General features: G+C 44.3%; 1 protein-coding gene across 3 annotated transcripts in view; it reads right to left on the bottom strand.

Moving 5' to 3' along the window:
- Nucleotides 1–14839, bottom strand: part of DPP6 (dipeptidyl peptidase like 6) — a 547876-nt gene that overhangs the window by 393037 nt on the left and 140000 nt on the right. The window contains exon 1 of one of the 3 annotated variants that reach the window (XM_017826533.1): nt 11863–12764. The exons of the other annotated variants lie outside the window; for them this stretch is intronic. Coding sequence (XP_017682022.1) covers nt 11863–12063 — 201 coding nt within the window. The 5' untranslated portion in view covers nt 12064–12764. Of the gene's footprint in view, nt 1–11862; nt 12765–14839 lie in introns of those variants that run through there. 3 annotated transcript variants of the gene reach the window in all.

Raw genomic sequence — 14839 nt, 5'->3', positions numbered from 1 at the left:
AGAAGACAGGGGATTTCCTCTCTTTTCCCTCTCCTCTAATATCAAGTTTGTCCAATGCCTGGAGAAGAACAACTTACTGAAAAGCATATAACTTTCTACTGACTGAATTATAAAAACAAAAAAAAGCAACAACATCACGAGCAACTCTTTTGGCCATGTTTATACATGCTCTGCATTTACATCCTGTGAATGTGCTGTTACCTTCCCTGAACATTCATAGGAAGAGAATTTTAACCCCCTGCCTGAGTTCAAATGCTCACAGACAGTGAATGTGTCCCTGCCCATGGGAAAGATGATCTTTAAGGTCTCTTCCAACCCAAACCATCCTGTGATTCTATGATTCTCCTTGAGACTACTTCAAACACGTGCATGAAACACCCATTCTATATAACCCTCTAATACAAACACACTTAATCTGGGCTGAAGATACACCAAAGAAAAGATATATTCTGCTGTAAACAGAAATGGAAAGGGACAATGTTTTGTAAGTGGAAAAATGTACCTTGAATTTCTTATCCACAATTCAAACATTCCATAAGGATAATAATATTATTTTTCTAGGACTGCAGCTGTAACACTACATAGCTGGTCACTACTTAAATATGTATAAAAAATCTTCTTAAAGATGTTAGAGAAGAGGAGAGGATGAGAACCATATAGCTTTTCTGTTAGGTATTTTATAAAGATATTAAATACTTGGTGCTTTCTAAAGAGTGAAAAAAAATCGGTAAAAGTTATCACAGAACCAAAACACAGGAGAAATGGCTTCCAATCTCTTCCCTCTGAAGACATCAGAACACTTCACAAGAGATGGGATAAAGGCTGGAGGAGACATTCCAGAAAAAAAAAAATTACACAAGAAAAACTGTTCTTCCAGATTATGAAGAATCTGCCCTCCTGCCCAGAACCAGCTCCTGCATTAGGCTAAGTAGAAGGAAAAGGAAAATATGGAATATTCTGTCTCAGCCAAAAGACAAATTTTGCCCTATAGCAAAAAATATTTTAGAAGCAAAACTCCTTGTCTTCCAGTATCAAAGCTGGCATCCAGTTCTGTGCACCACAGCTTTCCTCTTTCTTCTTTCCCTTCCTTGTCCCTTGTCTGGTTTTCATCCTCTTGTTTTTTCTCTTGCTTTCAGAGTGTGCCTCAATTCTTTTCCCCAGGGGCAAATTAAACTGAGGAAACTCATTGAAAATTCGCTTAATCAGTTCATCATGGCTGTAACTCCTTTTGGGTAAAGAAGTTGTCTCAGAAAGGTTTTAGCACACTAAAATAGCCAGAACAGTCCAGACATCACACACAAGGCAAAAAGAAACCTTAGAGACAGGAACCACAACTTACTCCCATCTACTCATCTTCCCTTCCATATTTGCTTCCTTTTTTTCCTCAGTGGCCTTTCCCACCTCCCAGATACATGACTTTTAACCCAGACAACCCTTCCATTTATCAAAAGCCTGACATCCATGTTTATAGTCCCCCAGGACTAACCTTGTCACTTTACCACATTAGCTTGCATTTCCATTTCTGACAACTTCTGGCATGTCTTCCCTCAACCAACAACCACTTTCTTTTATATGACACATAGCACTTTAGCAGCCAAAGCACAACAGTCTGATAACTGCTTATCCAGCATCATGTATCTTCTTATTATCTGCTACATTATCCTTATCTAATTGCATGCACTTTGGCTCAATCTGACATTTCCAAAACTACAGATGCTTATTAGCTTTTCTTAGCTAAAAGAAAAAATGTGCATTATAGTGATTATCAGTTCCTGGCACTGCCTGAGAAACATTGTAATGAGGGAGACCTTTAGCCCACCATAAACAAGCACAATCAAGCCTGTTTTGGTTATTAGCAATGCTCCCATAAATGTTTCCAGTGTCAGAACTAATGATTGCACTACTAATTATTAATAATCTCATGTTTCTATGGGTTCTTCTTAGCCCAAAGCTTTAGGTCAGAAGCAGAAATTATTTAATTCTGGACTACCACAGTGAAGCCACAAATGAAGTCATGGCCTTGATTGCTTTATGGTATCTAAGAGATGCAGGTCCTGCCCCCGCAGGGATAAATAACTAGTGGAAGGTCATGCAGCAGGTCACTGGCAGACAAGCAAGATTTCCCTAATAGTTATTCCAATACTCTACCAAAGATCCATGCCACCTCAAACAGAAGGTACATAAACGTGCCCAGGAATCAGTGAGAATTACCCACTCCTTGAAGAAGCCTCTTCCAAGTACACCACCCTCAAGCACAGAGTATAAACAAGGCAAGTACAATAGGTGGGGTTACTGTGATCCTAAACCTTGGCTATGTCGGTCTTAATTAACTGCACTTGTTTGCAATGACTCACTGTACGTGTTTTGACAAGTGTTGTTTGTGTTGCAGTTCATAATAGAACAAAGAAGCTGCTTCAACAGCACCCACTTTATCAAAGAGACCATTGTGAAGCACTATAATACCTTTGGTGTTTTCTCCACATGTCTCCTCTTGTATTTGGGATTACAAACACCCACGTGAAAAAAAAAAAGGAGAAAAGAAAAAGAAAACAATATAGAGCAGACAGAGGAACTGTATTAATAAAGGAAGACTAGTAAAAGTCAAAATCTTCTGTTCACTAAAAACCATTTATGTCTCTATGGCAACAGCTTCCTTATCAACAATGTAATAGAAGTTCGGTCTTTTAAACATTACTTTTGTTTTCTCACACCTAAAGGAAATAGGAAAAACAAAATCAAAGACAAACCATATTTAATATAGATTACCCAGAGACATGAGGAGGGATTTAGCAATAAATGACAAACAAAGATAGGATTCTACAGTCACATGAAACATAATCCTACGAGCAATCTGTGCAAATCTCAGAGCTGTGTATGCAATAAACTTATCTTGGGACAATCAGACTCTTATGCAAGAGGTCAAACACTATTTAAAGCAGATCCAAGCATACTCTTTTCTCTCTGCTCAAGGCTCCTTGTTCCTCTGGAATACAAGATAACCCAATCTGCCTGTCCTAGAAAGAGAGCAGGGGAGACAGGCAGAAGCTGAATTTTGCTATGCCAGAGGGCATGTCACTGTGAAGCAGCTGGAGAGGAGCCATCTGAGGTCTTCCATCTTTAGGCGCCAGGGCACAGAGAGATAAAGTTGCCTGCAGCCACCTGTTAGACAGGGAGGAAGAACTCACTCACGGCTTCCCAGCAGTGCAAAAAAACCCAGGGTTTTTCTCCTGTCAGGTAGGGCTGGGGAAAAGGAGAGAGGGAGACATGAGCTGTGCTTGCTGTCTCTATTTCTCATAAGGGACTCGGAGGTCTTTGGAGCAAGTGGAAAGAGCCATCCACCCCCAAGCCATGTCCCATACCACCCTACCTGACAGCAGCAGCATCTGCCACCAGATTGTTTTTCTGTGACCCTGGTACAAGCATGATTGTCTGTTTTGCAAGCAGTTCGTACTTTTTATTTTGCCAAAGGCTGGTCTTACAAATAAAAGTCTTCTTTAGTCCCCCTTAGCCAGAGGCACTGCAGGACACTTGAATTCATCTTCACAGACACAAACTCCATAGGGTTCTGCCAACCACTGCTTATACCCTTGAGAAGGGACAGCAGGCAGTAACAAACCTCCTGCTGCTGCTCAGATGCTGGATTTAATTCTCCCTCTGCCTCTGCCCGAAGAGGAGGAAACCAGCAGGCACAGGGATTCTGTGTAAACCTCCTGCTGGTTCTGCTCACCAAGTGTCTTCAGACCCAGGGCTTGGAGACTGAAGTAACATCTGTAATTGCTCAGTCTCCATGGGTTTCATTTCTCCTCTGACCAAAATACCACAGTTATATTCTTTTATACAGAGTTGGAGCTCATTTTAATGGCCAATAAGCAACACATACATACTTTTGTCATAAACACTTTAAAATTAATGACCATGGTATAACTGGAGCTGAGGCTACCAGGCATTTCCCACTGCTGCTTTTCCATTTCATGTAGCTCTGTACATCCAAGACAGCAAGCCTAGGGAGAAATTTGCATTTGCTTTTGAGGTCTGCCTAGAGTGAAATCTGCTTGAAATGCTGGAGCAGATGCTATTGACAAATACAGAAAAGAAATTTAAAAAGTCCCAAACCACCCCTCCCGAAAATATTATAATGAAAGCATTAAGATACTCCTATCCTTCCTTTTGGATGCTTTAAATCTCCTTTTGCTCAAAGCAAACTCCAAAGCCTTGAACAGCTAGAGGGAAACATCAGACATTTGAAATGTCACATGAAAACTGTCAGAAATGAGTGCTAGACACAGCAAAGACTTAAATGTGCCAGACTTCACAATTAGTTTTACACCTGTAAGAATATCCTTGGTGGTAACTGGAACAATTTTTAGTCGTAAAGCCCCTGAGGCCCAGAGCCAGAAACTGCAACAGCTTACAGGGCTGAGCCACAGCAGACCATCACTGCCAAAGAGCTGAGATGAACTGCCTGTGTGTCAACTCTGCCTCTGATTTTCAACCTGCAAACTGAAGATAATAATAAGTGCACTTTTAAAAGGCACAGGGATAGCAACTCATGGAAGAATCTGTGCAATAACTGAAGTCCATTAACAAGCACCTTGTTTAGAGGAAAATAATTTACACTATGCAAGTGATAAGCAATTAAAAAAAACATGCTCAGTGGAAATCTGCTAAGTTTTCACCAGTAGACAGTCACAATATTGGGCTTTTTCACATTACCTCACACACTTCGATACCTTTGCTTAAACTTAGCTGCTTGCAAAGTGAATGAGTATCAGACCTCCTCTACCTCTCTCCCTAGCTCCACATTACAAGTTCTCTGAAGCTTAAAAATGACATTAATCTTTGTTGTAATCTTTAGGAAGGCTTTCAAGTGCTATTTTAACACAACAAACTATGAGAGAGCTCTAAATTAAAGTGCTTAAAAGCTGAGACATAATTAAAACTCTGGCTGAATGTGGGAAACGAAGGTCCCCAAACACTCTAAGGTGGAAAATTTGGGAAGGACTTGTGTTTCCACTACACAAAAACTCTGGCCCATTCATGCTTCAGAACATCTTACTGGATTGTACCACCACGCTCTCCCTCTGTTCCCTTCTGCATTGCTCTGTGCTGCAAGACACATGTGTCCAGTGCCCATTCTTATTCCCTTTTGTAGTTTCATATTGGCAGTAAAGACTATGGCACAGTGATCTATTCATATACATGAATGCACAAACTCAAAATATGTTTTAACTCAGTTAACTCACCCACACTGAGTCTTATCAGTACCAAACACCCACAATTTAATGAATACACTAACATTTTCAAAGCTATATGAGTTATATGAGCATATATGGGTAAGAACCTGATCCAAAATGACTATTTATTCATCTAAATAGGAAATATATTACAATATGTATTTTTTAATTTGACCACAAATCTTCTCAAAAACCTTGAAATTACAAAACTAAATTATTTGTGCGTACTTTAAAAAGCCACACTTTATCACAACCTGCTATGAGTGAAAGAGGCTTTTGCAAAAACACTGGTTTTTTTGTTTTCTTTTGGGAGATAAGAGAAAAACATTCCCTAGAAGAAAGATTTGTTCCTCCCCTCCTTCCCCCATGCCTGAATATGGGGCCATGTAAAACTATTGTCGAACCACTTTTTATGAGCTTTGAAAACAAATATTTCTCTCCGAACATGAAAAAGAAAGTTACAAAACTGTCATCATTTCCATCAGACCTAGAGAAAGCAATAAGAAACTGAGTAAAACCCTCACCTGTAGGTATGAGTGTGTAAACAAGTGCGTGGTTGGTGCTTTCCTATAAAAGCAAGGAAAAGCCAAGCACTCCATAGGAACAGTGTGATCACGACACGCTGCCACCCCTTGGTCACGGGACGAAAATGCTCGTACCTCACAGCAACGTGCTGGGAATCATCCAGCACATCGGGCAAAAATCTCAGCAAAATCACCTTGCAGCTAACAAACTACAATGGGAGATTTTGCTGGACCACCACGAGCACAGATATATTAGCCCAAAATAATGTAAAGTTTTTTATTTCAAGGGACAAATTCTTCTGACTCCCAAAGAGCATTTTCAAAGCTGTGATAGACACCGTAAGAACTGTCTTCTGTCTGACCTTTTCTGAAACAAAAATATACAAATGGATGGAGAACAGCACATACAGACTTTTTTTCACACTTCCCATATCTTTGAAAGACCCCTTGGAAACCAACTTGAGCTGCTCCAACCTTGGGTCCAGTCTCTTCTTTCTGCACTTTCTGCTACTTGCTCAAAAGAGAAATAATGTGAGCTGAGTACTCTACATGAGGTATCCCAACCTATTGCACAGTTCACTTCCATTAGAGAGATGATTCAGCCCCTTCACACAGTTATTCTTGAATACTTAAAAATACATTCTCTCTGGCAGATTTTTTAGTGCATGTATCATCACCATGGCTAGTAAAGGCTGCAGAAATAGAGGCTGATTTTAAACCCGTAGCAAATATCATAAGGTAGTTTAATTATAAATATAGCTATAAAACAAAGTATAAAAAGTTTATCACCTGCAGGTCAGAGAGTCCAGTATTCAGTAATCACAGAATATATGATGGGCTTCTGTGCAAATATAACCCATGATTTTTATAAGGTTTAGAACTATTCTTTCTGAAGGAAGTAGGCTGCAATTTTTATTCATTTCAAAAGGTGAGCTTACAGAATGTCAGCAGGGCCTAACTGCTTCCACTGAAAGAACTAGTCCCAGCTCTCCACATCTTATTGACTGTAGGATAACTGAGTTCAGCACCCAAGAACTCACCTAGAAGAGGCAGAAGAGGAGATTCTTACAGATTCAAACCGTAGTTTCTGCCCATATGCACAACAATTCAGATTTGTAGATAGACTTCTGGTTACAATTCAAATTATTATATCTTATAGTAAAGTCATGATTCCCACAGTCCTAGAAACCCTTCTATACAATCAATTCACTCAACTGTTTAGGAAAAAAAGCACTCCACTTCTGAAATGCCTGTGGCCTACAGCTCAGGTCTCAACCTTACTGAAACACTGTCCTTGACACACATTTTTAGGAAGCAATATCTCTTCTCATCAGACAAATAATGAACTGAAAATTAACACTTTCAATTACATGCAACAGCAAGTCTGACATAGTAAATTACATTTTTTTTACACTAATGGCTCTGACTCTCACTTTCTCAGACTCACTCTGTAAACAAAGGATATTTGATTTACTAAATCCTTAACTTATCCAAGCAGGAAACACAGTTTTACTGAAGCATCTCAAAATAATCTATATTTATATCTGAATGAGAAACTTCTCAAAAGGTAAATCAGTCTGAATAATCAACTGCAGGACTAGTAAAGTATAGTATATGGCCAAATACAGTTTTAAGCAAATGTAGGAAAGAAAGAAATATTCAGAATTCAGTTGTAGAAAGAATATCCACAAAAATGAGGACTTTTATACTTTGGGACTGGCTTCTTTATATGGTTAAGTCTCCTGTTAAAACCAACAGGAGTTTTGGTTAAGTAATGAACCTGTAAGAATGCAGCATATGGCTCTTTAAATAGAAGAGTTTCATGATTTTCAGTGGGGTTGTTCAATATTTTTAAAAGATAACTTATCATACAAAATTCAATTTAAGAAAGACTTCTGTGATCATTGTTTTATAGTCAGTGCCTTATAAAATAGATCAATATTCTGTGTTACAGAAAAGTACTGAATTTTTTATGCACCTGATTAATGCATTGTTATCATCCCAGTAATTAAAAGGAGCAGCGTTACACACAATCAGCATGATACATCTTACTCAGCACCTCTTGGCAGTTGCCTGCAAAAATTAAACTCATTAATCACTGTGATGCCAAAGAAGAAAAAGCCCGGAAAAGATGAAGAAGTTCTGTTTTGTGGGAAAAAAGTTCTCAAGTCAACACGTAGGAGAAAATCCCTTCCACAGTATAATACGGAAAGCATTAATCTCATCAATCTAAAATCAGTCATCACTACTACCTAAAAGGTAATCTCATCAGACTAAAAAGGAGAATTATGTTATCAAAATTCTTCATAACTGGCATATTGCACCACACTAGATTGAACAAAGAGTTCTCACAGATGTTTCCTCATATCCAAATAAATGTAGTGAAAAGCTAATCCTTTAACAAAGCCAAAAGGCCACTAGAATTTTGTTTACAGCTGTTCCAGTAATTAACTTTAATGTCAATAATGCCACAGAGCCAACTAGGAAGTGGTTTTCTGGAGTCATTTATACAGAACCTAGTTTTCTTACTACTCCTCCCATAAATAACATGATTTTCTCATCAGACTAATAACTAACACGAAAAATTTGCAATATTTATTCCAGGTTTTGTTCACAAGTTAGGTCTAATATATATATATATATATATATATATATATATTTTGTCATGTACCTGTCACAAGCTGAAACATAATAAAGACTTTTCAAAATTCTAAAAAAATGTTGTGACCTCTGCTTTGCTATACTTTCACATTACAAAAACAATGTTCTCAAGTCTGTCTCAATGGTGGCATAAAGTGAAGTCAGCAGTTGTCATATAAAATCATGATTGTGTTTCTTAGAGAGTTACTGCCTCCTCTTTAACTTTGTATAGGTTTCATGTAGTATTTTTCCACCAGTAGTACTTCCAGGGAACAAAATGCTTACTTATAATACCGTGACCTTCAAAGGCAAGATCCTGTCTTTCTCTCTGTTTTGTACTGCACTGAGGTCTGTACTGGTGCTTAAAAATATAGTGCTCAATGCAGCACACATATTTCAATGGGAAAAGTCATCATCAGTAACCCATAAAAAAACACTCAGTTCTCTCCCGATTATTAATCACATGACAAAGTCAGGAACAGAACAGTCTCATTCTCAGGTTTGTTTTGATATTTCCAAATGTGGGCAGGGGGGAAAAAAAAAACAGAAACCAAACTGAAAAAAAAGGCAAAACAAAATAAAACAAAACCAAAACCAACCAACAAAAAAAACCCACAACTTTGTTGCTACATGATCTGGCTTTTCCTACTACGTTGACATTGAAGGATGAAAGACAATATGAATGCCCATTATAGTATTAGTGCAAAACAGAAAACAGAAGTCTAATCACCTAAGAAAAGTGTTTCCAATGCTGGCTCAATAAGCCCACCACCATGATAAGCAATAGCTTGTGCTTTTGGGACCTTACACAAACAGACCACCCTCCTTGCACTTCTCCCAATAGTCTTTGCTCGCTGCCTGCCTCACTTTTCCCTTTTCCTTGGTGGTTTCATGCCTAAGGGTGCATTTGCTCATCCTGAGCGAGCCTGACTGCTGCCACCAGAGGCGGGAGAGGAACCCCCTGTCTCTGCCACCATCTCACCACGGTGAAGGGTGAGAGGTCACTGCCTGCTCGCCTCGGCACCGGTCCCACTAGGGTTTGGCACAGCTCCTCCTGCCCCGGCACAGGTCGGCTTCAGAACAGCTCCTTCTGACCAGGAATAGGAGGGGTTTGGTACCGCGGAGAGCTCCTGCTGCCCCGGGACAGGAGCGGTTCAGGACCGCGGACAGCTCCGCCTGACCCTGGACAGAAGGGGTTCGGCACCAGGGACAGCTCCGCCAGGCCCCGCTCCGCCCCGGTTCAGCACCGCGGACACCTCCGGCGGGCCCGCCCCCGTCCTGACCGTGCCTGTCCTCTGCCTCCGCTCCCCTCTGCCCGGGCAGGACACCCCGCTTCCTGAAACACACGGTTCAAACACCATTTCCACTGGCTTCGTCATGATTTCACCCTTCCGACCTAAACGACCCTCCGGTGGAGACCATCCGTGCCGGCTGCCCGGTCTCCGCTGGACGGGAGCGCCTGTGAACTGCCCGACCCGGTCCAAGGCACTTTATGAGGCGCGCTGCCCCGTATAAAAATAATTCACACAAAGTGTCCACGTGCGTTTAGAAGTCACCCCAAATCCCTGTTTCTAGCCACACTTTTTGTACTTAATTGCTGAAGGCACTGAGGGAGGCACCTTTCCCTCAACAGACGGCACTGCCCAGCAACGCTCTCCAGCCACGCACTATTCTGAGGGGAGAAAAGAAAATAAAAAAGGGGAAAAAAACCCATTACAACAACAACAAAACTCAAACAAAAAACCCCTCTCCTTATAGAAATTTAATAATGTCCTTATTAACATTATTTTGGAGCCTGTCGGCACAAATCACTCGCTCATGCTATAAACTGCTGGCTTTCCTTCGCTTCCGGGCTCAGCGCTCCTGGTGACCGGAGGAGCGGCTCCAGACATCTGTCTCCAAATCCAGGGAAGGGAAATTAAAACACATAATGAGGGAAATGCGCCTGAGCCCAGCCCCGGCGGCGGCACTGCGCTGGCTCGCAGCGACATCTAGAGCCCAGTACACCGCCGGGAAGGGCCCCGTGTCCCAGCCACACCGGGGAAGGGTCAGGAGTGGCTGCAGGCGCACGAGAAAGGGGACTGGTCCATTCCTGCAGTTGGCTAGGGCCAAGGAGCTGCAGTGCCAAAAGTGTTGCCGGTGAGTGAGTCACAGGGAAGAGTCAATTCAGGTTCCTGCCACCGCTGGCCCCCGGGACTATCAGCGTGACAGCCACCGCTGGCAGAGGTGTAGGTCGATTGGCCTCGTCGCTGGCAGAAGTGCCCCTTGCTCTACGGACCGCAGAAGAGTTTACGAAAGGACGGGAAAATTGACGGGGATTAAAAAGATAACCCGAGGAAATTTCCCTGCATACACAACTGTCTCTCGAGTGAAGCAGACCTGCTGTCCTGGCTTGAAGCAGTGCCTTTCTTGGGAAGGCTCCCAGAGCCAAAGCTGAGCCCTGCCGCAAAGCTAACGCGTCCCACTCGGGCAAGAAGTATTTTTAACAGATACAAACATTATTCCCAACTGCAGCCATTTGCTTCCCCTTGTGTGTGCTTCCACAGAGGCAAAACACACTCAAATCCCTCTGCAAACCTAACACCAGCCAGTGATGGAGAGCCACATGTTTTGATCTGTCACTGGCTCTTCTTCTTAGTTTCCCCGCTTTTCAAATCCCCTCTTCCCACTCCTCACCACCCCGAAAGAACTAGGGGCCATCGACCCAGGCCAGTTTAACTCCATCGGACACAGCAGCCAGCCGGCGGCCTGGATGAGTCACTCGTTACTAAGGCGATATGCAGATGCACCCTTTGAAGTCGCTGCTCTCGGAGGCAGCGCGGGAGCGGAAGGTGCGCGGCCGAAGTTTGCGCCTTCCCCGCGGGGGACTCGCCCGGGGGCTTCGGGGAGGGGGGAGAGAGAGACCCAGAAACGGCTGCTCAGGGGTTAAAAAGTTTCCCTGCTGCCAGGTTAGGGAGAGGCTGACGGGAGAGCGAGGAGGGAGGGACGAGGTGAAGACTTCTGCCCTGGGGGAGTGCGAAAGGGTAAAACACGGAATAACAATAAAATAAAAATAATAATTAAAAAAAAATTAAAAAGGGGGGATAGGGAGCCTTGTCGCCTCTCTTGGAGGGAGACGGCCGGAGCTCGCACTTGCCGCTTCCTAATGAGATGACCCCGCGCCCCCCATGCCCGTTCCACGGCAGCGGAGCCGCGCCAGGAGCCAGGTAACGGGGAAAGCTGCAGGGACAGCGCGGGGCGGGCGAGTCCCGGCTCGGCTCGGGTCACGGCGCGCTCCGTCCCGTACTATCCCCGGCACTTCAGTGGAAGAAACGGAGCGCAAAGACCCGCCCGGAAGAGCGGACAAACAGCCAGGAATCGCCGGCAGCCTAGAGGGGCACACAGGCATCCGGCAGGACGGGGGGCGGGGAGGGGGGGGCACCCAAAACCCAACCCAGCCTCACGCGAACGACACCGGCGCTTACATCCTCCTCCTCGCAGTCACTTCGCGACTGGTACTGGAAGCGGGGCCGGCTGCTTTCCTGTTGCAATGGACGCGAGGTCTTGCCGGCAGCTCCGTCCTCCTCGCTGCTCTGGGCGCCCAAGAGGTGACTCGCTTCGGGGGGAACGGGGAACGAGCGGGAGGTGTTGATCTTCCCGCTGAACCGCTGGTACAGTGAAGCCATGAAGTCAATCCGCGGGAAACGAGAGAGAGGGAGGGAAAGAGAGCCGCTTCTTTTTTTCTCCCCCTCCTCTCTTCTGTTTTGGCTACAGCATGCTACACGCGGGTGAGGATCAGTCCCACGTCAGTGGAAGGAAGAACGAGGAATCCTGCTCCCCAGTCCTCTGCACCGGCACCCGGAAAGAAGCGGGGGGGGGGAGATCGAGAGAGCAGAGACGGGGGGAGTGGGGGGGGGGGGGAAGAAGAGAAAAGATAGACAAATAAATAATAAAACGCAATCGAGCCGTAACACCACAGGCCCCGGGAATGCTGCACCATCCAGTGTTGGGAAGGAAAAAAAAGATAAAAGAGAAGAAAAAAAAAAGAACCAAAACACTCCACGAAGACGTACCCCCGATAATGGCGCCTGAGTGGATCAGCATTAAATGTGCTTTGGGGGTGTGCGTGTGTGTTTGCAAAAGCAGGTGGAAAAAAAAGGAAGGGGGGCTGGCTCAATCGCTCGCTGTCAGCGGCTCCCCAGGCAGAGGTGGCGGAGCAGTCGCCTCCGAGGTCGCATACCAACAGTGTGCACAAGCGAGAGGCAGAGTGACAGAGTGTGTGAGACGGAGTGGAAGAGGCTGGGAAGCCTCATTCAAAGCACGTTGCTCTTCTGGGGAAGGAGGGCTCTTCTACAACCATATCCTTTTCGGCACCTTTCTTTTTTTTTTCTGCCTGGTTTTTTTTCCCGGGGAAACAACTCAAAAAAAAAAAAAAAAAAAAAAGGCAACAGACACCTGATCGCCAGCCGTGAGAGAGAGAGAAAAAGAGGTGGGCAGGGGGTAGGCGAGGCGGGGAGGAGGGAGGCGGGACCAGCAGCTGGAGGGGCTCCGGGATGCTGATGTGCGCGGAGCAGCTCGGCCCCGGGGAGGGGGCGAGGGAAGGGCAGGTGAAGCCTCCCCGCTGCCCTGCCCTGCCCAGCGGCCGCGGGCACATCCCAGCCCGGGAAGCGGGCAATGCCCATCCCCGTCCCCTCCGCCCGTCCTCCTCCTTCCAACCACGGTCGAGGAAAGGAGGGAGAAGGGAGGGTTGCGGGGTGGGTTTTTTTTGGAGGTGGTTGTTGTCGTCGCTTTTTTAAAAGATTCTGGTAAATCGTGTCTCTCTTACTATTTTTGTATTAATTCATTTTTTGCTGCATTAAAACGTGCTTCAGCGCCCCTCAGTGGAAATCCGCCCAAAGCGGCACCGGCTGGGGATAAACAACCGCGGTCCCGGCGCCGGGGATGGATCCGGGGTTGGGCTGAGCTGGGCTGGGCCGGGGTTGGGGTCGGGGTCGGGTCCAGGGCCGACTGGGACCCGCCCGCCGCCGCGGCCCTTGCGCGGGAGCGCCGGGATCCGCTCCCTGGGCCCGGGAAGCGCGGCCGCCGATCAACGCTCCCGGCAGGGACAGCGGGAATGAGCTCGGCCACGCTCCCGGGCTCGGGGTCCAGCCCCCGCCAGCCCAGCACGGCTGCGTCGGGATAGAGGGTGACAATTCCTGTTGCTCCAGCATCAAGCTCCGTGGTTTCCATAGCAACGAATGCTTAGGTTTAAAGGAAAGTGGCAGAGTCGCTGTCCCCTATTTCTGCTCCCCGAAATCCTCCTCTTTGACCTCTAAATTCACCAGAGATTTTGGGATTACAACACACAAAGCATAAACCAGCTTTTGCCCATTCCCATTGAGAGACTTGCTGCTGAAGAGCTCACAAACTTGAGTATACTTTAACGGGTGGATTTGATGGGCTGAAATGTTTCTAAACATTTTCTTGATTAAAGTTTTAGCTGTCAAGATAATACCATTTTTTATATATGTGACTTCATTAGTATTGAAAAACCCCCTCACTTCAGTAGATCACGTACCGAGTATTTTAAAGTGCAACTGTCCCACCCTCCACGATTTCAACAACTGATCAAAAATCTCTTTATATCTGAATAGTTTTATCCACCGCTTTTTATTTGTGTTTTCAAAGTCAGGGATGATAAGTCTTAACATTTAGATAAAAAGGGAACCTTATCTCATCAAGAGAGAAAACAAAAACAAACGCTCTGTCGCCTTCATGATGCAACTTGAAAGAAGGAAACATTTTGATCTTCACAACTGAGATCCTGACATTTAATTAAAAAACAAGATGAACACACAATGCTCTGAAGCAAAGGTCTATCTTCTACATCACAGCAGCACAAATCACAACAGACGTAACTTTCCAGAAGCCACTCAGACCCCTCGTAACTTCTGTTTAGACACAAACTGAGTGCCAAAAATCTGGACAGGTAGCTCAGATAAATCCCACCTTGAACTGCATTAAGAATGATTTTATGATATTTGGAATTGGTGACAACTAGTGCTGAAAATAAAAGGATCAAGAGAAACAAATTAAAAGAAATAATACATTTTTAACTTCTAAGGAAAAACTAGGACACAAAGGAATAATCAAAGAAAGCCACAAAAAAAGAAAAGATGAAACCACTAGGCAGGGAAAAACACCAAAGATTAAATGTCTGAATTAAAAAGACTCAAAGAAAGTACATAAAAAAGAAAACATTCAGCCTTACAGCTCAATTCAAAACTGAAAGAGCCACTAAGGACCAATTCAGCTCCAAATACATTGTTTGTGGTTTTAATTCTTAAGAACCAAGATTTCATGTAATTGAATTTGTCTAGTCATGCATGCATATATCGTGCATGTATGTGTGTACACAGTTCATGTAAAAATTATATTAAGGGAACACAAAATTGCAGTGTCAAACACTTTAAAAGCTCAGTG

The sequence above is a fragment of the Lepidothrix coronata genome, unplaced genomic scaffold (genome assembly GCF_001604755.1).
Source record: "Lepidothrix coronata isolate B3197 unplaced genomic scaffold, Lepidothrix_coronata-1.0 Scaffold128, whole genome shotgun sequence".
NCBI lineage: Eukaryota > Metazoa > Chordata > Aves > Passeriformes > Pipridae > Lepidothrix > Lepidothrix coronata.
Note: the sequence above shows the minus strand (reverse complement) of the source record. Positions and strands in the feature narration are given on the sequence as shown.